The 26201-nt window shown below is 37.7% G+C and overlaps 1 protein-coding gene across 11 annotated transcripts in view; it reads right to left on the bottom strand.

Annotated features, from left to right (window-relative positions):
- Positions 1–26201, bottom strand: part of PPFIA1 (PTPRF interacting protein alpha 1) — a 60489-nt gene that overhangs the window by 19127 nt on the left and 15161 nt on the right. For 4 of the 11 annotated variants that reach the window (XM_057408754.1, XM_057408751.1, XM_057408752.1 and 1 more), the window contains exons 3-21: positions 18701–18802; positions 17925–18089; positions 16975–17049; positions 16433–16534; positions 15996–16217; positions 14956–15102; positions 13879–14013; positions 13108–13182; positions 12608–12691; positions 11916–12047; positions 9730–9792; positions 8406–8485; positions 8016–8148; positions 7142–7365; positions 6515–6749; positions 3415–3444; positions 2497–2648; positions 1595–1767; positions 747–840 (exon numbers count right to left, since the gene is read on the bottom strand). In XM_057408754.1, the coding sequence (XP_057264737.1) occupies positions 747–840; positions 1595–1767; positions 2497–2648; positions 3415–3444; positions 6515–6749; positions 7142–7365; positions 8016–8148; positions 8406–8485; positions 9730–9792; positions 11916–12047; positions 12608–12691; positions 13108–13182; positions 13879–14013; positions 14956–15102; positions 15996–16217; positions 16433–16534; positions 16975–17049; positions 17925–18089; positions 18701–18802 (2423 nt within the window). The remainder of the gene's footprint in view (positions 1–746; positions 841–1594; positions 1768–2496; positions 2649–3414; positions 3445–6514; positions 6750–7141; positions 7366–8015; positions 8149–8405; positions 8486–9729; positions 9793–11915; positions 12048–12607; positions 12692–13107; positions 13183–13878; positions 14014–14955; positions 15103–15995; positions 16218–16432; positions 16535–16974; positions 17050–17924; positions 18090–18700; positions 18803–26201) is intronic. The other 7 variants (XM_057408759.1, XM_057408753.1, XM_057408758.1 and 4 more) reach the window with 3 other exon arrangements.

The following is a 26201-nucleotide window of genomic DNA, read 5'->3' as shown; positions in this document are numbered from 1 at the left end:
GAGCAACAAAGTGTGCAATAGATACCCATAAGTTGAACAGTAAAGTGAAGATTTTCTACGACACACAGTGAAAAATTCTCATGAGTAGGAAAAAGGTAACCGTGTATCTAAAAGGTGCCATAATAAAGGGGAAATATTCACATTTTATGGGGGGAAAAAAATAGGAAATCAGACTTATATAGTGCAAGTAAAGATTTCAGCTGTTAAAATATAAGAGAGAAAGTGTCAGGACAACCAGAAGTGAAAAAGGTTACTGAACAGCAGTTAGCAGCTGCAACACAAAAGGTAAGATTTTCAGAGTCACCTAGAAAGGAACCAGCAAATGCACACAGAAGATGTCTGTACAGAACACCTCAGGCTTTCACTCTGCCAACACTTTCACACTCTGGAGCAAGTAACAGCCAAAGACAACTTCGAGAAATCCAAATGAATCAAACCCAAAGCAGGTATTAAATAAAACAGATGTGGGTATGGGTTTGATTTGAGCCCACTTTTATCTGCATGTTTGCTTCTTGCAACATTTCAACATAAGCATTCAGCACTGAAATTCATTTCTAGCTTACCATCACATCTATGCTACTGTTATTATTGCTCTGGAAATAATCATTCTAAAAGTCTACAGAGGCTTATTAGCCATAGCACCATACTAGGCAAAAATACCTGGAAACAGAGCAAAACAAAAAAGAAAACATTTTTAAACAAAGCAGTATCTTAACAATAGAGGATGACAAACATTTGGTACTTACTTTTTCTGCATTTTCCTGTTTTTTTCTGCCTGACCTCCAAGCTTGCTGAGGCCTAATGCATCCTGAGAGGAACTATCGGCTTCTGCCATACCCCCTACAAAATAACAAACAAAAAAACAGTCTTGTTACCATCTCAGTTTTGGCCAGTTGTAACTCAAAAATCAGACCTGCTTTCCTGAAGTATTTAATCCTTTGTTATATTACTGATCAGAAATGTACAAAGCTAAACCTCCAAACCCGTCTACCACTCCTTTTTCTAGTTGAATACATACCCATCAAAACGGTGCATAAAAATGTGAAAATCAGATTGGTCAGACTCAAATAGGTGATGTCTAAAACCAGCTGGAGTTGCACATTGAATCTCATGTTTCAACCACGTGTAACAGGAAGTCTTAGTGCTCCCGTATCACACATGGCTGGTGTCAACATCAAGGATACTGCTTTACACAAAGCATTACACAAGAGAGAAAGGTAACCATAGCATTTATGAAGCCAGGTGGATTTGTTTCAAGGCAGCTCCTTTGGGTGAAGACAACTGTTGGTGTCAATACCAACAAAATCCTCTTTCACTTCCAAGATACAGTTGAAATTTTTGCTTCACAAAACAAGCTGTAACAAGCTGTTCAATAAGGTTCAATAACCTGGCTACAGAAAACTTAAAAGACAGCAATACCCAATTGCATCTTACAGTCATAAAAAGACCTACCAGAATATTCAGTGTCACTAGCTCCAAAAAACACTGCACATCAGCAGCAAAATAATGTTATGATGTATGTGCATATACATGACATTTAGTATTTCACACCCTCTCCTAATGGGAATCAAAATGAAAGTTAAGGCAAACCAACCTTGTCCTAACATTTCCTTGCTTGTTTGTCCAGGTCTTCCCTTTTCTTTCTTGCCAAACAAGCGGCCAATAGAGGATTTGATCCCCTTCTTCTTGGGGGCTTTATGAAGGGAGTCTTGGCTACTATTACTGCTACTAGGATTACTTGTTTGCCCATCTTGCGAGCCTGTTGAACTGCATAAAAGAAAGGAGTCATGAAGGACCATATGTACAACGAATCTACTAACACAACACAGTAAAAGGCAAGTTCTGGTTTCTGTGCAAGTTAATGAAAGCTCAAACTCACTAATGACATCTGATTTCTGCTTCTAATGAGTCATGAAAAGAAATGTATCTACTGAAACACATCACTAAACAAAGAAAGCAGTGGAAACAGCTGAATTATGCAAGAAAGGGACATGATGTTTATGCACCATAGCATAGAGCTACAAGTCATTTAAGTTATTTTATTAAGAAATAAAAGTGTTTAAAGTGCAACCCAGAGAGGACAATGGAGCTTTGAAATACTTGAGTGGAATCCACCCAGATACTCAAGCACATTGAAAAGAACATCTGTCAATCAAAATGATGCTAATTCTGCAATTTATTTCTAAGTCCATACCTAAATCCCAGCCTCTAAAAGACAGCTGGAATTGTACATCTTTTATTACCTAAACATGAAGCAAAGAATGCAGACCTTGAGTACCAGAAGAATTCTTCAGATAAAGCCATTTCTGATCATTAACAAAACCTGTATTCTTGTTGTTTGTGTCACACAGCCACCCGTTTATGTGTTCACACTCTAAGAAAGACTTCAACATCCGGACTAAAATCCCACAGGCTGAACAGCTCTGATTATTAATTTTTTCTGATGATCTGAAATATTAAGGTGCTGGTAAGCCTGAATTATTCACAGTTACTTACTTTCTAATATCCCTGATATCTTCATGGCTCACAGTATGCAAAGCTCCTTTTTGGACTCTGTCCAAACGCAAAGATCGAGGTGAAGAAGGTGGCGATGTCTCACATTTTATTGTAGTTTTATCATCTCGTACCTCTTCTCTAGAAGCTGGAGACTAATGGAAAATGAATGAAAACTTGAGGGGTTAGGTGGAAATGCCAAACCACAAATGCAATTATCAGCACTCCACAAAATAGAGAGGAAAAAAATTAATTTTTTCAGTGTTAAAGGAATACTCTTGCTCTCAGCATTCTGCAGTTGCATATTTGACTCGCCTGCATCTTCTGCTGCCTTCAGTGACAAGCTATTCAATTTAAGTCTTAGCTTGTGAAATGAGCAAGTAGCCCTCATCTTTTATTCATTCAGAGAGCTTAGAACTGAAGTAATGTCTTCAACACTACGAAACTGATACACCCGACTTCAGTTTAAGCAAAATGTAAAGACAGAAAACCAAAGAGTCCTGTGAGAGAAGGCATCTCAGTTCTCACTGTTACATGCTTAGACAATCAGCAGCAAGATGACCAATTCTGTGAAGTCAGATTCTGCATACCTGTGCCTATGGCTCAAAGTTTGATTAATAGAAATTAGGCTTACTTGTGTGCGTAGCAACAGATCTTTAAAGTTAAATATTGTTTCATGAAGACTGCAAAATAGTGATTACAGACAGAAAGCAACACAGGAGTCCAAAAACAAACACCACAAACAACAAACCCACACTTCAGGTAAAATGATTTACATTTTACATTTCATATCAAAGAGCACGTAATGGTGCTTTATTACAGAACAACCCTGCAAATGCTTTCTTTATGTTCCTGTTATCCATTAATGAGTTTGGGAACAGGGAAGGAAGGCACACCAGTAAATAAACTAAAGATTTTTACCTTTCTACGGTGTTTCCTTAAATCACTAGGCTGACAGAGGCATGCAAAGGAAAGAAATTTGGAAAAGCTGTATTTATTGGAAACTGTAGCACAGACTGAAACAACTCATACAGACAAAACATATTAGGGAGAATATAAACAACAATTACAGCAATGGCACAATGATACACAGTGCGAAGTACTCTTCAAATCACAAATTACTTAGATGTAACCCTGAAGAGGGGTAAAGGAAGTAAAAAAAATAAAGGAAGACTTACAGTTGGTTATCTACTGTAATAAATACAGTAAATACTGTAAAATATACTGTAAAATACAGTAAAAATAATATAGATGTTTGAATGTATTGTTACCACAGGCAAATTAGCACACAAAACGTGCATGGTCTTCAGCAAGAAACCAAAGAAGTACATTAGGGGCATAAGGCGTTGCATTTAAAAGGAGAGGATTTCCGGTCATATGTCAAGGACCTGCCTTGTACGATAGCACCTACATGGTAGCTACAGCAGGCAGGCTTAGTACCTTGTCTGCAGTAATCCCTTCTCACATATTAGTGATTTCTGCAGTTGTTTCCTACACAGCATAAAGAACCAGCCATGCTTTAATAACTGTGAAGAGCAGAGTGCCAACAATAGCTGATTTCTATACAGTAACAGTATTCTGGTTTTTCACTACATTTAAAGCCTGGAATGGTTGAGCAAGAGTCTGCCACCAGTTTTGTTTTACCTTCCATCCACTCCAGTGCCACTGTATCTCTCTTCCTAGGTGGACAGGTACTTCTCACCTCTGCCAGTGCACAGAGCAAGGCAGCAATCTGGAGTTACATCAGCAATGCTAACAAAAGTTTAATTTATATCATTTGCTTCATAATTATCATTTGCTTCATAGTTATCATTCAATTTAGCGACAAATTGTTTCAAAAGGCTGTAACCAAAATAGAGTCAGTCCCCTTTGAAATTGGGGGAAGAGGGAATATTGTGTTGTCTTCCCCCCACAAACAACAACTTTTAAGCATTTTTATTTAGAATACATACAGCATTATGTTTATTTCTTATTTAGACTACATGCTGCATTATTCAGCATGAATATGCAGTTATTAGTACATAACTATTAATATGTAAAGTTGTGTTCAATCTAACCATATGGTGCTATATTAATAAATTGTAAGTTCACAGAATTATAGAAGGGTTTGGGTTGGAAGGGACCTTTAAAGATCATCTACTCCTGCAAGTTCTTACACAAAGCACAGCAGGCTCATTTTCCCCTTGCTGGATCTTTTATCTATTAATTCTGATAGCCCATAAAAATGTTTACTATATGGAATGAAAACAGGACCTGTTCAAGATAGCTGTAGGTTTCACAATTTATCACGTTGATTCCTTATAATCCTTTTTAAGCATCAGGGGGTTTCAGGTAACTGAACTACCTACCACCAGTTGTAGTAATGCTAACTGCAGTTAGCATTAAGCAAATTTGCCTACACAATCAGAAACTAATACAGCTTTCTATTAAAACACAGGGGGAGAGGGGGACAGGGGACCACAAGAACTCATTCAGTCTTATAATTCATAATAGCCATTCCAAAAGCTTCTAGAAAGCTCTTATCTGTAGCACTGGAAAAATAGCTTCCTGTTTTGAAGCTTTCACTAATCAGTTGCCAGACAAATGCAACTGCAAATAACAAATCAAATGCTTTTGATTCACAACTGTTATGATTAAAAGTGAATTTAATTACAGTTCACTGTTCTTCAGTGACATTAGATTTGAGCACAAGACACGTTTTTTCTGATCTAGCTTCCATGAAAATAGCTACTTCCATTTGTATATGGTTTTCTGTAAGGTAAGTACTTAAACTACTTATTACTCTGAAACATCAGAATACAAAGCATGCCACATTTTGAAATGTGCTTGACCCTAGATATACAGTTAGAACTAGTGTAATGATGTTTTTTAAATGCAAGAAAGGAGAAATGATTCCTCTTTATGGAAAAGGAATAGACTTTTTGGAATATGCACAGATTCATTTCAAAAAGCCAACAGAAGCAGTTAGCTAAAACACCTGTTTTTAAATAATCCTATAAAGAGACCTAAATGAGCCAAGTCTGTTATAAGAGACCTAAATGAGCCAAGTCTGTTATTTACAGTCCACCTGGTCTTACAGTGATAGAAAGCATTCCTTGCCTATTGATTGGTATGGTTTATTCATGATACAAGTAGAGTAATCCAAGACAGTAAGGTGTAGTAAGTATGGTGTTATATGTACAACAAGTAAGTTTCCAAATGCATATGCAAATCTGGAGACAAGGGGATGTGTACAGAACTAAATCAGAGAAGCAGCTTTTCCTGGAGAGTGCCTGCAAACAAATACCTGTATCCAAGATGCTCCTTAGTGAAGGGTATCCCAAATATGAGAAACTTAGGTTTGCTTAACACTTACATAAAAACAAGAAAGTGGAACACTTGCACCTTCATTTTATAGACAGGTTTATGTGCATTAAGCAGCTCCTAGAAGGATTACTTTTTCTAAGCAGTCATATGAACGTCAAAGAAAGGATGCATCTTTCTCTACTCACTGAACTCCTAAGCATAAGTTGCTACTTCATCAGCTACTGGGTCTAACAGATATTTCTTTTACCTACCAGCCTTTATAGGCTAAAACAAGATACTAGCACTCATTACAACAGCTATGATACCTTCAGAGTCATCAAGATCAAAGCAGTATGTGTAAATAACTTTTTAGCTGCATATTTAGTAGAATGGTGGAATAAAGCTTAAAGCAGAGGAAGAAAGTGTTTGCTGTAGCAGGGGTTGAAAAGAAATTGTTGTTTCTTCTAGGAAGAGGAGTCGGAGGAAAGACCAGAACAACAGAATGAATACTTAGGCATGAGATGTTGACCAGATAATACACTTGAGTTCTGAACGTTTTTCCTAATCATTATGATTGTATCTTACACTTTTTATAGAAGTTGAAAGGAAGCAGTAGGAAAACCTAGAGAAAGGAAAAATACAGCTGAGAAAGAAAGAGAGGAAGGGGAAATAAAATAACCCATTTTCTAGAGACAAGGAACATTCTTCCAAAAAATTCAAGTTAATGGATACTTACCAGTGTCATGATACCTAGTCTGTCCACTTCCCGAGCTGGACTATGTGGAATCCGCCTTGGGGTGGAGCGACCACTGCCAGGCGGGGAAGAACCGGCAAGTGAACCACTTGCATAGGGAGGAGGAATGGAGCTCATGGACCGGAATCGGCCATGGGCATCCAAACTTCCACTACCAACTCTGCTCTCAATCTCCTCTGCACGCTGCTCTGTGTTTTCCTTTTCTTCTTGTATAAGTCTAAAAGAAAAAAGGTTCAAAGGAACATGACATTCAAACAAGACCCATATGAACAGAGTGGCTGACTCAGGCATTAGAAAGAAGCAGTAGTTATCAGACAAAACAGACACACTGAAAATCTACTAATCCAATTGTAAAGAAGTGGTAAACACTCCTGCTGTTACCACCGTGCAGGGGTTTCTGTCAAACTAAAAACACGCAATCCCTTCCATAAATGGGTCTAAGGATAAAGAATGAGAAAGTGCTTAGGCATAAGCAAGTTAGTTATGACTGTCAGCCCCCTTCCTAGGAAACTGAATGGACAACCACCATTTTCCAAGTAACCACACAAAAAGGATTGTTAGTGTCACAAACTCATTTTTAACCAAACCTTAACGGCAGACAGACCATACCTAATCTCTTTGTTGATGGCATCCAACTGTTCTTGAAGCATCATGGCCAAAGTCTGAGCATCAGCCTGACCACTTGGTGACAGCAGATCCACTGAACTGAATATAGTTTCCCTATCATCCTCAACATCAGACACATCAACATCACTTTCAAATGCTTGGGCCACATTTGCCAATACACTTGCTTGCTGGGCTCGCTCCCAGTCCTGCTCATTCAGAGTCTGAACCTAAAAGAACAGAAAAAAAGAAAAAATCCAAACTCAAATGGGAAAACCACGACGTTTTGCTGGTTTGCAATACGTAAAATAAGTTTTAAAGAGCCCACTTACATGCTGAATGCATCCATCGAGACAGCAATGTTTAGAGAAATATAAAGAAAAAAGCTGTAATGTAGAAAACTTTGCCTCTTACAGTGAAGTGAAATGTCAAAATGGGCATCCCCATTGAGTAACTGTAAATGTCACGTATCTTGGGCTATATACACCATAAATTACAGTAGCATTTTGCTATCAAATCCAGTGAGAATTTTGGAATCAGCTTTATGGAATGAGAAATCACAAGTCCTGAAAGGGACTTGAAATTGCTTCCAGAACAGTTATGTGTTAGATTAGTGAATGGACACTAAAGCAGGACTGTTTCAAGTGATATTTTACAGGCTCATCATATCTAAACCAAATTGGAGCTCAAAATAATAATTTTGCTATTATTTGTTAACAAATAAAAAGACTGGTAGCTTTGCATGAGTTAGTAAAACAGGAGCTATAAAATCCAGCATTAGTATTCTTATGGCTATGTAATCCTATTCTAAAATCTCCTTGCAGTAGATCAGCATCATCTTGCCAAAGGGTTGTATTTATTTTCATTTGAGTTCTCTTACCTTTGAGGGCTCATCTCTGAGAGCTGCCACACGTCCTTTCTGGGGACGCCTTAACACTGAGGAGGTGCCATAGGAGTCTGTGTGACTGTCAGCCACAGATGAAGGTGTCATTGGGTATCTGAAATCGGGTCGGCTACAACACCAAGAAACATTTTATCCTTATGAATGTAAGGGGAAAGGGGAAAACAAACTCAACCAATCACCCAAATCATTCCTCTTGTCCCACCAATACCAATTTTAAGCAGTATAAAACCTGCTTTATATGCTCTAGAAAGAATCCATTTTATAGCTATGACTTAGGTATTTTCAGTTAAAATAGACAAAATTACATTTAGCAAAGAGACTTGAAAAGAAATTAGAGAAAACTGAACTAGAGTTAAGTGGTGGTACCTATGGTGAAGTGATGTGGCTCTGAGTCTCACTTGGTCGTTTTCAGCCCTTAATGTTTCAACATTTACTACAAGTTGATCCTGTAAAAATAAATAGATAAAATACATAACAATATGCTTGGGGGCAAAAAAAAAAAATCTGTGTCAAATACTGATTTATAAACTAACATTTAAGGGTTTTACCTCATTTCTATGAAATTCAGAAATCACAGATTTTAAAACATAATCCTTCAATGATGTAAAACATGAAAGTGATTTTTGCCACAGCAATACAGCATCATCACAAAAGGGTATCCAAGAGTAATTCTATTGCTTCTCTACACTGTGACTTTAGGTAATGACAATATGTATTTTTAAAAGGTACCAAATAAAATTCACATATTACTAATTTTACCATACACAAGTGAAAGTATTGAATACGAAACAAGAAGATTTTTCTAGCTCTGGGCACAAAGGTTCCAAATGCATTCACTTTGAACTTGGACAGTTTTACGTGCTCTAGAAATTCTGAATTTAACAACAGAAATCCAATGAATGGGAAAACAACGCAAGAGTAATAAAAAGTGGCTGATGATGAACATCTGTGCCTCATGTGAGAACTGCTAGCCTACACATACAGAAATTCAAAGCATATTCTGCAAAATATTCTGAATGTGTTCTCCATTTTAGTCCAGAAGCACAGCCTCTACAGTATGGCCTAGTTACTTACTGGAGTGATTTGGGGAGATGCAGTACACCTGTGATATAATAAACAATAACCAAATCCACTGCCCACTGCTTAAGGATGCACAGGAATGAAAGGCCCCACCACTATTATTCAAGAAGGGAACTTGACAGTCCCAGGACAAGTAAAACACCCAAGAGCTGCTATTGCAAAGGAACAGCCAAGCCTAACACTGATTTCTCTCCAACCAATTCTTAAAGTTTTATCAGACAAACAAGCATTTCATGATACCCAATGCTTTAAGGAAAACATGGTGGGAAAATCCCCAATATTAAAAGCATTTATCTTTTAACTGTTCAAGTTTATACATAAAACAGTACAAAAGTTCTACACAATCTTCAAACTTGGACAAATTGCCAGTATCTCCAGCTACTTGACATATTCAGAAGTATGTTATGTCTCTGAGTCAAGCATTATGTATTACCTATTAAATCATCATAAAGCTGAGGCACACAATACCATAACATGAGCAATAACAGCTCCCTACTTTTAAAACAGAGCAGGTAATGTTATGTTTTATGGGGGAATTAAAGCCCAGTCATGCTATGTAGCAATGCAGCAACTATTTTCCAGCATAACAGATCAGAAAAACATGTTCTACCTTTTCATGCTGAAGTTCCTCTATTTGTTTCTTTGCATTTTCAATTTCTCGAAGAAGTGAATTCTAAAATAAAATGTATCATAAATCAGGTTACTTATGACAGCTTCCCACCCTTAAACCACAAGCAAGACAAGTACCAAAAAAAATCAGTCACCACTATACAGACAGAAACATCTTAAATTACAGATACTTTACTGCTTTCATCATTTCATTTTGATTATAGTTGGAGGTTTATAGTCCCAGGTGTACAGCCCTCTAAAAATGGCTTTAGTAACAGTGCAAGTTCCATAAAAACTTAATACCAACCTTTTGAAGCTCCGTTGGACAAAGCTAGTAAAACAACCAAAGGAATAACAAGGCAGCTAAACTAATTCAAAGTAATTCACCAAATGCTTACTAAGGCATTACTGGCTGTTACCATTAGGTTTTCGTTTTATTTTCACTTGCCTGACATACAAAACTACCACACATTAATTTCTTGGAGGCATCCTATCTCCAGAACTGCAACACTCCCTGACTTAAGGGACTTTGTTAACATCAGAACTGTCATCTTTACAGTTATACCACGACTTCTGAACAACTCCAGTAAATATAAATACTTATGACTACAACAATCTCTACTCAAAGCAGTTTCCAAAACCAGACTAAGAATCATCTGCGAATTAAGCAGCATTCACTTTTCCTTTTCCACAATTGCCAGGAAGTTCTGTTAAACATGTTTCCTTCAGGTAAGCAATATCATTATTACATGTTTAAGATGCAAATAAAGTTTCATGCAAACAAGTCATTCCAGGAAAAAAAAAAAAAAGACTAGGAATTGAATTCTTCCAGGAAAGCGATCAGAAGGAAGTATTACAATTTTACTTGCATTATTCTTCCCAACTTATCATAAAAGAATGAGCTGGAAGCCACAGCAAGAAAACTTTCCTAGAAGCTGTATCGGTGAAGGACAACTACATTTTCCTCATTATTAATAAGCACAGTTGAGGTTTGGAAGGTAAAGGTGAGTTAGGGTCAACCCTAAGACACACAGTATTCACACACGTAAAGAATATATGCAGTCAGCCATTTCTTAGATATTAAATTTGTAAGGACTATTATAGAACAACCTTGTTGATACCATATCAAAGCCCATACTAAGAATTTCTGAAGTATTAGGAACAGTTGGTGACCTTGAAAATAGTGATAACTAAAAAAAAAAACCACAAGTTTGGAGCCCTAGATGTCAGATGAAAACCATCTTTATCATTAACTCAAATGTTGAGAATCAATAGGAGCTACATTTGTTCTGCACTACCTGATATCTCTCACCTCCAAGGGTACAAAAGCAGGGCAAAAAACTAACTGTATCTTCATAATCATCTCAGGGAAATACAGTCCTGGAATTCTGGAAAGAATTCATGTCAGATACAATGTCAGGTACCTGACTGATGCTTTAGGAATGAGAAATGAGTTGACATGAATGCAAGACAAAGCAAACATCTAATAGAAGTCTGAATACACTGTTATATATTGCAACTGAAGCATTTTATTGACATGACTTTAAAACAAAAGCCACTTTGCTTTTATTGACCAGATGGTCATTTCACTCTCCAGTAAAAGAAACAAAGTTGGATAAAAAAAAAAACCCAGAACACAAGACAAATCAATTCAAAGTCAGCATCAAGAAAAGTGCTACTTTAGAAGATACTGCTTTGTTGGATGCAGAATAAGGGAACCTGACTTAAAGGCATACATGAAAGAAATAGCCATATATTCATACAGCCTGTCTCAAAATGATCTACGTGGGAAGAAAATGGAGGACTATTTCAACTTGCAAGAATCTCACAATGACTCAGGGTTAACAGGCACAGACAAAAGTAGTGGCAAATAGAAGAAACTGAACTAAAAACGTCAAAGTTCTACTTCTAATTCTTTAGACTTCCTGTATTACACCAGATGAGCTTATTTATGCAGTCCACACCGGTCACCTAGGGAATGTTACAATGCCCAGGGACAATCTCTAGAAAATGAGATTGAAGAACCTGTTTTCAAAATCCACAGTAGAAAACATCCTTAACATGAACTATTTATTAATAAGGATTTAGTATTTCCTCACTGAAGTTACGTACACATTGCAAAAGACACAAAACACTACACAATGACTAACATCTAATTAAGGTATGTGCTGGAATGTGAGTTGTTACCTTATCTTCCAAGGCAGCCATCCTTTCCTTGAGATGAAGTTGAAGCCTTTCATTAGATTCAGACAGAAGCTTATCAACAGTTTCTGACAAACGTTTATTATGCTCTTCGTTCATCTTCTCTCTCTGTCTGGCCTAAGATACATAAAAGCTACTGAAGTAACTTGCAATTTACCATGTCTGTAAGAACTTCCAGGTTGCAAAAAACAGTGAGCTTGCTTTAAACCAAACGCATTTTCTTTAATAGAAATATTTCTCCCAAGGAATAAGGAACACTGCATGTACCTTCACGACTCCATAAGGGAGCATAAGGGACATTTAAGACTTCACTAACTGTTCAAAGATCAGAAGCTTGAACAGCTGAGCTTACACTCAAGAAAAAGCAGATTTCAGAACCAATTCCATTATTTATAAGCTAGGATCCAATTTATCCACAGTTATTTAATTGGCAAGTTTTTTACTTGTCTCCTCATCAGGAAGTATGCTTGGAAATGCCTAATTGCTAGCCATATTTGGAGACTTTCAGCTTTTTCCTGAGATCTAAGATTAGCCATCACAGTTCAGTGGCTCAACATTCCCAGCTATTAGCCAGCCTGAACTCTGGCTTTCCTTTAAAGATGAGAAATAAGAACAGCTAGAAAAGGATTAGATTCTTTCTCTCAGCTTTGTATTTTGGCTAGAAAGATGTACGGTACCCTTTGCAGTTCTTGATTCTTTTCTTCTAGCTGTGCTTCCATCTGTCTCAGTCGTTCCTCTATATTGCCATGTCTCTCCTCAGCCTGTCAATTTGAAAACAACATTAGAATCTGTTTGTTTTACAAATAAAAAGGTTTCAAATGCATAGAAACATGGAAACACAATAATATATCTAACATGCTTTGCGCAACTGCCATTTATGCTAATTCACAATGCAGAACAGATGCCTTTCTGTCACTGAAAGAACCTAGCAAGAGTCTGTATGGTAAGTAACAAAATGATGAAGCCTCTCACCCCTAGAGCACCATGAATCAACTCCTATTTGCAATGAGCTTGCAACAGCAGAAGTTCATTCATACCCCCAAGAAAGAAAAATAAAGTAAACTGAAATAAATGCATTTTCAGCTTTTCCTCACCAGCCTCAACATGACCCTTTGTTAGTACTCATGACAAAGCAGAAAGCAGCAAGCAGAAACAAGGACTAATATACAAATTCTACCTTCCTAAGCTTGGTGGTAAGTTCCAATAGTTTAGCATCTTTAGCAGCAGAGTTCCCAGGAGACAAAAGGTCAGACTACAGAGCCAGTTAGGGACAGGAAAGATAACAGGGAAAGAAATGAAACTAAGACTTTAAAAGGAAACATACACACATGCTTGAAAAGGCTTATTTGTAGTTATTACATATAATTCTTCAGACTTCATTATTCCATTTGCAGCCTTCTAAAAAACTCAGTATTAATGAGTACCACTACTTCTCTCTCTCCCCACATTCCTCACTTGGTTAACAGTGAAATCCGGTGTTCCCCTTCAGAAACAGTTTTGTTTTAGGAGATTTTGTGCAATTATTGACTGAATTTTAACAAAAAGCAGCAAAATACTAATTTGGAGACATTTTCATCGTGTAGCAGGAAACCGCCTCAAGTTCCAAAAAGAACAATTTCTTTTTTAAAAGTTAAAAACAAAGTAAACTGGAGTGTGTTCAGAGAGATGAACAGAAAACAGAAAGCAAGGAGAAGCATTTTCTGAACTACCTAGGAGATGACAATCATAGAATAGTTAGGGTTGGAAAGGACCTTAAGATCATCCAGTTCCAACCCCCCTGCCATAGGCAAGGACACCTCACACTAAACCATGTCACCCAAGGCTCTGTCCAACCTGGCCTTGGAAACACGAAAACCACAACGTAACTAAACCCACACTAAGAGCAGATTTGGTGTAGCAGGACACCAATGGAGAAGAGAGCCTTGAGGACACTGCCCAACTGACTCACCTTCGAAAGTGCTGCAACTCTCTGTGCCAGCTCAGCCTCCACCTCTGGCAAAGTCTCAGCTTTTCTCAAAGTCTGCTGCAGCTTTTGCTCAGCCAGTTCCAGTCGTTCTTGCAATTGCCTGTTCTTATCTTCACTCTGGACAGGATTATGATCAGCAAGTGTTTAGCATTAGAGTGGTAATTAATTTTCATCACAGAGGAAGTCAAGGATAAAAATTACTGCCCTTATCAGACCTCACTAGGCCCGTACTGTCCAAAGCTGGTTTCATAACTAAAGATGCGGCATCCTCTTCATAACATGAGAAGAAGTGTTTTCTTATTTTTCCCTGCAGACAATTTAGTGTCTTCTCCGAAAGCAACTCTTTCACCAAACATAGTTATGTTACAGGAAGCAGCACAGAACAAGTTGTGTATTTCCTATGTCACAGCTGTGCTAAGACTTAAGTTACAAGGAAAGAAATCCTTCGTATTTTAAATAACCTACACATATAAGAGTATATTTTTAAAGTACGTACAACTTTTGTCAAGAATTGCAGTAAAAGAGACTTCTCTTGTTGACTAGGAGTTGTCTGCCTCTAGTTTGAATGTGATTGGCTAAACAACCATTTCTGGTTTATAAAGTTGGACTCCTTCATGACAAGTGTATGTCAATTATCTTTCTGCAGTAAGGCAACATTTACTTCTATTACAGGCTACAAAAATCACTACACACTATATGAAGTTTAAAACCATTTTAGCTTCGAATGAGTAATTCTCACACATGAAACTAAAGATGTTTGGATATGCATATAAGAACTTGAAAATCCACACTTAATAGGGACAACAGCCCTGCTGCACTGTGATCCAGTGCAACAAAATGCTCAAAACCACTGCCCCTCCCCAACAAATTCTCTCATCTTTGCTTCCAGGGTAAAACTCCATATGATGCACTCCCCCAGTTACTGAAAAACCACCACTAACAACAGCACTTCATACACAGTATTTATCTTCCTAAAAGCAAAGTACTTTAGTACAGTATGAACATTATTTCCACTAGTTTTATGCTGAACAGAATGTACTTTATATTTTAAATTACAACCTGTCGATGCATGGAGTCTTTAGTGGCAATTTCATTTTCAAGTTTATCATTGAGGTCATGCACAGATGTAGCTTCACGTTGTGCAGCGAGGTAGCGTTTCTCAAGAGTTGTGATTCTCTCTTCCATGTCTTCCTTTTGGGCCATAGTCTATGCAAGACAGAAGACAGAATTTAGAATATAAAGGATTATTATTTAGTGATCAAAATGGGAGAAAAACCCACAAACTGAAAATAATCATAAATAAATGAAAATCAGATAGACTCTTATTTCCTTCAGTAAAAAATGAAGTTAAAATAATTAAGTCTTACTTGGGCTTACAAGTTCAATGCCTTTTTTCCCTTTCAGTAAATAAATAAATGACTGAGGGTAGTGAGACACTGGCACAGGGTGCCCAGAGAAGCTGTGGCTGCCCCATCCCTGGCAGTGTTCAAGGCCAGGTTGGACACAGGGGCTTGGAGCAAGCTGCTCTAGTGGAAGGTGTCCCTGTCCATGGCAGGGGGTTGGAACTAAATGAGCTTTGAGGTCCCTTCCAACCCAAACCAGTCTATGGTTCTATGATCATATTATACCACAGATCTGCTATTTGCTTTTTCAATGGCACAAACACAGCAATCTTTACTTGCTGGGGACAAAGTGTGTTCTTGGATTTAACTAAGCTCTGCTTCTATTTAATAAAGATACAGTACACTGCAATACATTGGATCTTGAAGATTAGTGACTGATCAGTAACAGGAACTGTCAGTCAGACCACTTACATTTCAGTGATTCTTTAACCACATACATCTTTAAGAAATTTAAATGCCATGAACAATCTTAGCATTTATGTCAAGATCTTTTCAAGAACATGTTCAAGTCCACAGTGCTAAATCTTCTCCAGCTTAATGTATTCATGAAGTATCTAGTTAGTCTTAGATTTTCTTCTCAACTATCACACCAAAGACATTAAAAAGCATAAAGGTATAACTGAGCACCAGTAAGACTGACATTTTATAAAGCAGTTGCATTTGTGACTACCCAAATTCTGACAGTGTATTCCTCACCTCTCGTACATCTCTCTGTAACTTGGTATTCATTTCTTCAGATTTTATTAAGTCTTTTCTAGCTGTATCAAGATCTTCTTCCAGCTCTGTTACTCTGCTAGACAAAGCAGTAAGACGCTCTTTCATCTGTGTCTGCTCTTTGTTTTGCTTATCTATGATGTCCTGGAGCTCAATCACTTTAGTAAGATTTTCATCGTGGCATAAGGAACCATCAGAGGATCGCTATTGAACAGGGGAAAAGAAAATATGTATTTTCATGTTACATACACATTTGAAAACCAAACTGTTACCTGTAAACACCCCTCCAAGTCCATTTATTACTGCACAAATTGCAAAGATTGAAATTGTGGTAACAGGCTTTTTAATTAAATCATCACTCAAAAATCTTTTATTATACTTTCAAATGAATGATTCATCATTAAAGTTAATATCTGTACCTTCCCATTTGTAGTTGGTGTATTTTCTTGTTCATGATTCATATCCAGCATCCCATCTGGAAGTGTTTTCTTCTGATTATTTTGCTCTTTCAGAATCATTAACTAAAAGAAAAGTAAAGTTTACATCCATATGTTTTAAGTCAGTTCCTTACTCAGTAATAATATAAAGAACAGCTGCAAAAGCAAAGGAGGAAAACAATTACTGATCCTACTGCAAGGTATATATTAATAAAATACGGCACAGGCACTCAGAAACTTATGCCACTGCAACCCAAAAGCTCTTACTTTAAAGCCACAGGAGCTCTTTTTGTTTTGATGGAGGGGATGGGCAGGGGGGGTTGGGTTTAGGGGATTCCCCCCCTCCCCCTTTCCTGCTCTTTCAAAGTGACTAAGTTAAAAATTACAGTTATTCTATTTGTCAAAATATCAAACACAAGAAATTCAGAGTGAACCTTAATAACTGAATAAATTACTGGGTACAAATATTGGCTAAAACACACACACTGCACACATGAAGCCTTCTTTTAAATACAGACACATACCTCTTTATGTGTAGTACCTAGTTCTTCTTCCAATAAGCTACATCTTTCAAGTGCTACTCGTAACCTCTCCCTTACCTGAAAGAGTAATTCCAAGTAATTTGAAATCATTCAAATTAACAAGAAATCCATTTAATTTATTGCCATGCAGCCATGCCCTTTCAGATAATAAAAGATGCTAATTCCATTACACTTGAGACCTGCATAATCTTGAGTCTAATTACAACATACACTATAAAAAACCCTTCCAGAGAAGCAAATCATATCTTAAAATCTAGCTTTGCCTTTTTTGTCACTAATTTATCTTATCTTAACATGACCTGTAAATTTAGGCAAGAATTAAACACATTCAGGATTTGCCTATCCTATTGTAAGGCACAGAGTGTGAATGCTTTTGCTTATTTACAACAGGGAAGAAGAGACAGAATTCCACTTAAAATAATTTGCTAGACTTTATATACAAGGGTCACAGAAGTTAGGCAAACTATGAGTTGGCAGCACAATTCACAGTAAACTTCACAACTTGTATATCCTGTTCCCAACATCAGGCACATCTGAAGGGCGGAGTTCCTTTAATTCAGCTTTATTTTATATCACAGTGTAGGCAGATTCCTCTCCTCCTGTTCTCTCTAGTCCATTTCTTGTATTGTACAATCAAAAGCTTAAATCTTGATATTATCCAGGTAAGCAAATGTATGCATTCCTACAACAAATATATCACCCCTGAACCATGCTAGTTTAGACTACCACTGTTAAAAGTACTAGAATAAACTACTACTGAGAACAACAATATTAATTTAGGAGAGAAGTTACTGATGCAGTTACAGCAAAGCCACCATCTTATTACAGAGGAAGTTCAGAGACTTCTAAAGCTTTAGCATGAACAACTGCATGATCCACACAAAAGGCAGAAGAGACTGGATGAGATGATGTTAGCTACTATATTTCATTACCTTTTCATCAAGGGCTTTATGGTGCTCAAATAAAGATTTTAGTGCTTTGAGAACTTCTACTTCACTGGAAACTCCTGCTGGAGACTGAGCTTGTCTCTTGACAACAGTCATTCTGAGAGATCGCTCATGCCTGGACACAAGACACTCCAAATGTTCCAGTAACAGCTACAACAAACAGAAAAGGAACAACATTTATTTCTGTTCTGCAGAACTACAGAAAACCTGGCCTCCTAAAACACCAAGTTTTGATTTCTAAACTTCAAATCTGAAAGCCAAAGAGAACTGCATTAGGAGTAAGGACTTGTTTTTAACATTTCACCTGTGACTGAATTTGCATCAGAGCCAATGCATTTCCTACATCTCTGTCTATTTTTTAAATGAGATTTCTACTTAACCAAGGTATTCTCAGTTCTGCCACCAGCCTGAGGAGCTGTGTGCTTGTCAGAAGAATATACATAGGAAATGCTCTAAATCAGAAAGCCACTGGCAACAGTGCAAGCTGTTGAAACAGATCATGTCTATTGACAGCTTGTCTGCTCTATTCCTCTGATCTTGGGCGTTAGAGGATTACAAAACTTTACCAAGTAGAATGATGACTGACAGACAGCAGTGCAGTCTTACAAGCTTTTCCTGACTCTGCACTACTGGGAGCTGTGCATAAGCTTCCAAACTTTCTTCATCAAAACACTTGAAGGATTCGTGTGCGACCATCAGGGAAAAACCACTTTCAGTTGGATGCTTTAACACGGTGATCTTGGAGAAGACAAGCAACTAACCCTGGTATTATTTCTTTCTGCTTTCAGTTCAGCGATTTCTTCTTCCCTTTCCAGCAGCTGCTCCCTGCACACATTCAGCTCTTTCGTAAGCGCTGCAAATTCCTGACCAAAAAAAACAGACAGAAATATAAGCACATCAAATCTCAGGGTACAGTGAGAGTGGATTCATGTGTACACTTGACACGATTTCTTGAAGTATTCATTTCAGATGTATAAAGCCAATACAGTTGTATAGTCTTGCTAAACAGCCTTACGTTCAAGCACTTCAAACCATTACACTGTCAACTGTAAAGATAAAAGATATTTGACCAGTATTTTTGAAGACTCATTTGTCTCTCGGTGCAGTTATCTGACATGGGGCTTCCCTGGTAAGCAAAGGGAAAACCCTGTTTGGGATGCACTTTGCTATTATTTCACAAAGTTGTGGGGTTTGGGTTGTTTTTTTAAGGGTTGTCGAAGGAGACATGAAAAAAAGGAGCACTCGGCACAATACAATACAGAAACCAGCAAAACATCAAATTTCATGTCGGTATTTAATAGTGAGAGACAATGCATAACACTGGCAGCTACCAGAATAGGTTACTTCTTCATAGTAAGAGAGCATTCTTGAAGCTTCGCTGCTGGAGGACTTGGAACTTTACCCATTTCTCTACTTAAGCTACACACAGGAATTTCATTTATACTTACTTCCAAATCTCACAAAACGGAACTGAAACAGCCCTTTCCCTATAGTCCTGCTAAAATCTCCAGAGGATTAGAATCAGAATGTTCTAAAAGCTGAGCCCTTGGGCTCAAAGCCCTCAAAAGGCTTTTCCTTCAAATTCAATAAAGCTTTAACCAAACCAAACTGAAGTGAAATAATACATAGAGTGAAAAGTCATCAGGAAACAGGAATTAAGCTAACTCACATCGGTTACTGCACGTTTTATTGCTATGAACACTGAGAGTAGTCATTATTAAAGAACGTATTTCTGCGTTTTGGGGGTTCTGTCAGGAAGCTATGGTTGTATTGAGTATCTGAAAGAGCCTCTACATCCTAAACCATTTCCACTCTTTATCAACAGCCTCAATAAAAACACTCAACATTAAAGGCATTTAAATGTTTTATAAACTCAGTGAGCATACTCCAGATAGAATAACATATACAACATATACACCACATTTATAAGCAAATACTGAACTTAACCTTATCTACCCACTTAGGCAAAATTTCTGTTGTAATCTGAGCTATGTTAGAAATTATCAGCAGTAGTGTGAATCCATGCTTTAGAAGAGGAATCTGTAGGAAACGGAAGGAAAACAACACCACTGTGTCATTGATGCAACTTAGAACGTGAAAATAAATACACACGGGTTATTCCAATGTCCAGTGAACGCTTTAGAAGCATTTGTGTAAGAAAACACTGAAATGCAGTAAATAAATCAGGCTTCTCTACTGTCTAAAGTAAGGAAAACACCAATAAGTGAAAGTCACATCTAATAAACAGTTGATCACTACAGCTGGTGATGATGAAGACAAGGTGAAGACGACAAATGGCCAACCAAGATCAATGTAATACTGTGGAGACACACTGTGCGCACAAACACTGTCTAACTCTCCCAAGCTCTGCAAGATACTCCGCTTAACAAACAGTAACTGCTAAGTAAAGCATAATTAAGTTGTGCTTTACTTAAGTAATAGCGAGTAAAGCTTACCAAGTAAAAACTGAAGACAGAGCTGTTTTGCAGTAAAACTCAAAGTGACAGAAAACACATGCTTAAAAACAATACACAGCAACTAATTATGGTAGCACATCTGCAGACTCTAATTTGCAGCCAAAATAAGCAGACATAGTCAAAAGATATTGTCTGCAAAAGACACTGTCTGCAAATTCCAAGATTAATTTGGTAAACTTTATTCTAAAGCATGCATGTGACTAGAAAGACAAAGAAGAAATTGCACAACATATACCACAGTGAACTCCTTTGGAATGATTAATGTATGAGGCTTCTAAAAGTTGCTATGAAAGGACAGTAATACCACCATCACAGATGCAGAATCCACCTCTGGAATCCCTCTTCCTAGTTAAAATCTGTTCATCGATAAAAAGATTCAGTATAGTCCCCCCACTTAACCAGCAAATCACTGCAAAGAAAATTCCTCATTTCTTTTCCTTTTTCAGTTGCTAAGAACCCCCGTTTGATTTGTCCACCAATTACGCTCACATAAATATTTTGCTGCAGTATTTAGAAAGGAAAAAAAACTGCCCTACTATTTTCAAGTAAAAAATCCCTTGAAATACACTTATTAGAACAACCGGGTCTGTAAATACAGGTAGTGGAACTTTTAAACACAAAAACAAGCAAAGAAAAACCTACTTCAGCCTTCACAGGAGCCAATGGAAAAACTGAATTTTCCCTGCAGACTGCTCCTTCATGTCCAAACTTCTCCTGTACCTTCAACATCCCACCTGTGGGAGCTTCCAAAACTCCCAGGCAACTGACAGCACACATCCCTTTTTGCTCCAACACAAGCTTAGGTAAACCACAACGTGGTTCCAAAATCACAGTTCCTCACATGCCATTCCTACTATGTATTAGATAATGATGTACTACTGAAACTACTAGGAGTACTAATAGATTCCACGTATTCACAGAAGAGCTTGATAGGAACCTATTTTCTTGGTGGCTTTCTGCCCTTTTCAAATAAAATATAATAAAATTAATAATAATATAATAAAAACCTCCAAATGCCAACACTAACATTTAGAACCATCAACCTCAGGCAGTTCTCCAAAAGGAGAATAGACTAACATGGAAAGTTCTCTATTTTTCCAGTCTCTACCTCAAGTCTGGATAAAGACTTGCGATATCTTCACCCTTTCACAGGATAAAGAAAGCATTAAAGACAACCATATGCTGTTTCATCAGCCTTTCTCAACTTAAAAATCACTGTATACCATTAATATACATTTTATTATCTGTATGAGCTTCACGTTCTGAGAAAGAGCTGTATATATGAAAGGAATATATATTCACTCTTCAAATGATTATAGTACAGACAGTTCTATTCCATTTCAGACTTCTGTGCAAATATAAATTGTAGCACAAACACATCATAATTATGACACAAGCCACCACACTGTCAGATGACCCCAAAGAAACAATGCACACAGGAATTTACTTTGCTGCTGCATAAACAGACTGACACGTAGTTCTGGCATTGCACAACACCTCCGTTGCTGTTTGTTTCGATCAAATATAGCTGCTTTGAGTCACTTAAGTTGCCCCTAGTTTCAGCTGACAATGCTAAGAGGGATGTCTTTCTAGTTTTAACACTGCCTTTTACAGCAGATAATTTATGATTTCCTCAAGCAGTTCAAAAAGGAAACCATTTGCAAGAGTATCATCTCAGAATAGTTTGAGTTAATTTCTTCTTTGGCACTAGATGAATGTAGAGAAAGAATTCAAGGAAAAAGAAAAATTGCAAGAATCTTTTCTACTCATCCATAAAACTGTATTACTTTGCTGTAATTAATGAGATTGAGAACATCACAACAAAGCTCTGCTCTGCTTCTGGTTGCCATCAGGATAACAAATACCCATCTCTAAGGATGACAAGAATAGGACTCAGAATAAGTACTTTAGAGCACTTACAAGAATCAGTCAGAGTGCCAAATATACCAGGCAAGTATCTCTTGTTGATGAGAACTTAGTGACAAACACCCGTACTCGATACTAAACTGAAGTGTTGACTGAAGTATCTTTCTAAATTAAGTGCATCATTCCAAGTATAACATTCATGCAGCCAGCAATGATATTCTGAACAAACAGCTAAATTGAGCAAGTAAATTTGCTATTGTTCAGCAATACATTTTCTGGGGGCTATTATTATCCTCTAACTCCATGATTTTTTAAATCAAGAGCATTCCTTTCACATCAACTTTCAGAACTGACCTTCAGCCTTTAGTATTCTAGAGGCAAAACCAAAAACAGCCTTCCAGAAGTTGGATCAACTAGTGTCTACCTGTCAACCACATATATATTGCATGGGTGAGCTGACAGCACTTGGTCACCTGCAAAATCATGGTTTAGGAACATGCTTTCAGGAACAGGTCTCCATGTTTATTACAAGCATTATTTATAGATTACATACACAGACAGTGGTACATCACAACACAATAAATGTTACATGACAGGAAAGACAGTATTTAGCTTAGGGAAAAGCTTAAACAGAGGTAATCCCTGAAAGTCAACTAACAAACTGTGTATTAGGGATGCTCTACAGACAAAGAACTAAGTTTGCCTGAAATTTGCTCAAGCAGAAAGAATTTATTCTACAATAAAATGCAACGCCATGCAAGTGCATAAGGAATTGTGGATTATAGGCTACAACATGACTAGAAAGCTTATTTAAGGGATGAAAAGCTACAAAAAGAGAAACATTAAATTTATCAAAGAAGAGAAACAGATTCTAGATTCAAAGAATACAACTATTAAATGCTATTAACATATCTTCTGGCAATATGAGGATGGAGATGCAACTCTTGCATCTTTAGGAACATCTCTGGCAGAAATACGTGAGTAGAATTTATCTGTTTAATCTCCAAGTAATATTCTGTTTCACTGCTAACATTCTGTTCCATACTCTGCATATCAAACAGCCTACTCAAAAACCTGAGAAGCTGAAGAGGGCATGAAAAGAGCAACTGGGCAAAGCGTAGGCCATCAGGGATGAGAAACCGACAGAATTCGAGGTGAGTTTCCATCGTGTTACTTATAAACCACAACTATTCCAAATGATGTGTGCATGAAAAATACACACTCTTAAAAGTAAAGAAACCAAAGAAAACCTAAGCTTAGCAGGGTATTTCATAGCCACTTCATTTTAAACCAAAGGGTTCTGGGTAGTACACAGTGGCCAATGTCCCCAGTAGATTTGGAGGCTCCCAGCAAGCAAACTTTAGTACCTATTAAGTCACACCAGTGTAGGTGGGGTTTGTTTCATAGAATCATGGAATGGGTTGGGTTGGAAAGGACCCTAAGATCATCCAGCTCCAATGCCCTGCCATGGGCAGGGACACCTCACACTAAACCATGGCACCCAAGGCTCTGTCCAGCCTGGCCTTGAACACTGCCAGGGATGGAGCATTCACAACTTCCTTGGGCAACCCATTCCAGTGCCTCACCACCCTCACAGTAAAGAACTTCTTCCTTATATCTAACCTAAAGAAGCAGTTTTTTACTGTGAGGGTGGTAAAGCACTGGAATGGGTTTAAGGTAGCAGTCAGAATTAAACAATAGTTCAAGGGTATTTTAGAGTTAAAACAGAAAAGAACTGACAAGTTTTACTCATTAAATCCAGCCTTCCAAGACAAACGTTACATGCACTTTAACAACAATAAATCCCAAAGAAACAACAAGCAACACAAATTGCACTTCGCCTGTTCTACATAATGAATCACACTGCTTCCAACATTTCCATATCTCTGGCATGTGCTAATGGGAAAGAAAAAAATATCAGCCTGGAGTGTCTAAAGACAAATATTTTGCTTTTCACCTAATGAAATTCATTTCCAGTAAGCACCAAGCAGCCTGGATTTCCTGACCTGGAAACATAAAACTTGTTTCAAGCATTAAGAGAATAAGGTCAATGAACTAAGTTTATCTTTAGTTCTCAAAACCCCAACAACTTAAAAGAGCATGTAAGGAAATACTTACAGTAATATTAAAATGTATGTGAGGTTTTTCTACTAGAGCTAACTACCCACCAGAGTGAGAGTACATTCATTATAAGTTAGAGTGTATCAGCCTCCTCTCCTATTTCTCCTTATGCACAAGATAGTTTGTAAGTCAAAAGACCACTACCAAAACACAAGTGCAGATTTATTTAGTATTAAAAACCCTCTCCCATTCCAACCAGTGGCACTGAGCTATTTTAAAACATTTAATACCACCTTTAATCAACTCTCAGAAGTTTGTATTTTCTTTGACTCAAAAAAAAACACCTTTTTTTTTTCCTCCCCTCTGGCAGAAACAGTAAAACTGCATGAAAACACTGAAGAATATTGCTGCCAGCTGACAGACAGTGACTAATTCTAAGCCTGAGAAACTTATCATTCCAGCCCTCGTTTTCAGTCTGGTACTCTTCAAGCTTACTTCTTGGAGTGACCTATCTAGGCTTTGTCATTAACACTGCTCAATCCTAAACAGGCAATTAGGTTTTTAAGTGTTTACAGTTGCATAATGTTACTGCTCTGGAATGAAACTCCCTGTTTCCAGGCCACTTAGGAGCTGAAAGTAAAATCAACTGCCTAGCTTTGACAAGCAATGAGCAAAAGAACTCGACACACAACCAGAAGGTACCAAACATATGCCCAAAAGCAAAATGGAAAGGCTTATAGTAAGTCCAAGCCTCCATGGTAATAAATAGGTTTCCAATTACCCAAGTTGCTGAAATTTAGTCACTGAACCTGAACTACAAAGCACTAAATCTGGACTTCATTGGAAGGAGTTTTCAGGAAACACTGCATACTGAAGTGCAAGAAAACATAAATGAAGGGTGGTGTTTGGCAGCTTTGCAAGGGGAATGCAGCTGTAACAGGAAAAGGGTGGCAGAAACACATCAGTTCCATGTTCTCCCTCCTGTAGTTCCCCTTCCCTGATCTAACACATTTCTGATACACATGCCTTGTTTTGAGTGGTGGGGGGTAAAGGTCCCAGACCTCAAACATGGCTGGACCCAGCCTCTCAATCCTTGAAGGATCAGAGGTTTTCCTTTCACCACATTACTCAATACTCAAACTTTACACAAGCTACAGAACAGTTTGGAAAGTGAGACTGTAAACCCAGGTACACAGAGCAAAGCATAGGTTGAAGACAGGCAAAGAGGAGCCACCTACACTCAAATCATTAACTACAGCCTGTATAAACCACCCAGACTAGCACAATCATTACTGGCTATACTCTTGCATTTAATTTTCCTCTAAACCCCATAAAACAGTGCTGTTATGTATACAAGACTAGGGGCAAAGCTTCATGCAAAAATGTATCTTTGTGCATCACTGGAGAGCCAACAGTCACTGATTATCTACTGTACTTTGCACTGCAACATACACATGGCAATCTCTGAGCATCTTCCAAGCTCCACCATTAATTAGACCTACATACAACACAGTGAATGTAACATCTGCAACAGCTGGTATCTACAAGACCACTTGCTGGTGATGTGCTACAAGACAACACTAAGCCACAGCTGCATCCTACAACTCCTTTGTAGGTCTGTGGAATTCGGGAAAGATTTAAACAATGTCATGTTCCAAGTCACTTTCACCTAGTTACTCCTCTTTCAGTCTAACAACTGGTAGTTTGCTAAGCATCTTCCTGTAGGGCAACGAGCCTTGTGATCACTGAAGCATTAAGAATCCATCATTTTTCCAGGTAATTTCTTAACCCTTTCATCAGACTTTAACTGATTGCCAGCATCTGAGGCTTGCTGCAAGTATGGCGGATCACACAGGGT

This window comes from Pezoporus wallicus, unplaced genomic scaffold (genome assembly GCF_028554395.1).
Source record: "Pezoporus wallicus isolate ANWC-B61680 ecotype Strahan unplaced genomic scaffold, APGP_CSIRO_Pwel_v1 contig_6382, whole genome shotgun sequence".
In the NCBI taxonomy this organism is placed as follows: domain Eukaryota; kingdom Metazoa; phylum Chordata; class Aves; order Psittaciformes; family Psittacidae; genus Pezoporus; species Pezoporus wallicus.
This window is presented reverse-complemented; position numbering and strand designations above follow the sequence as displayed.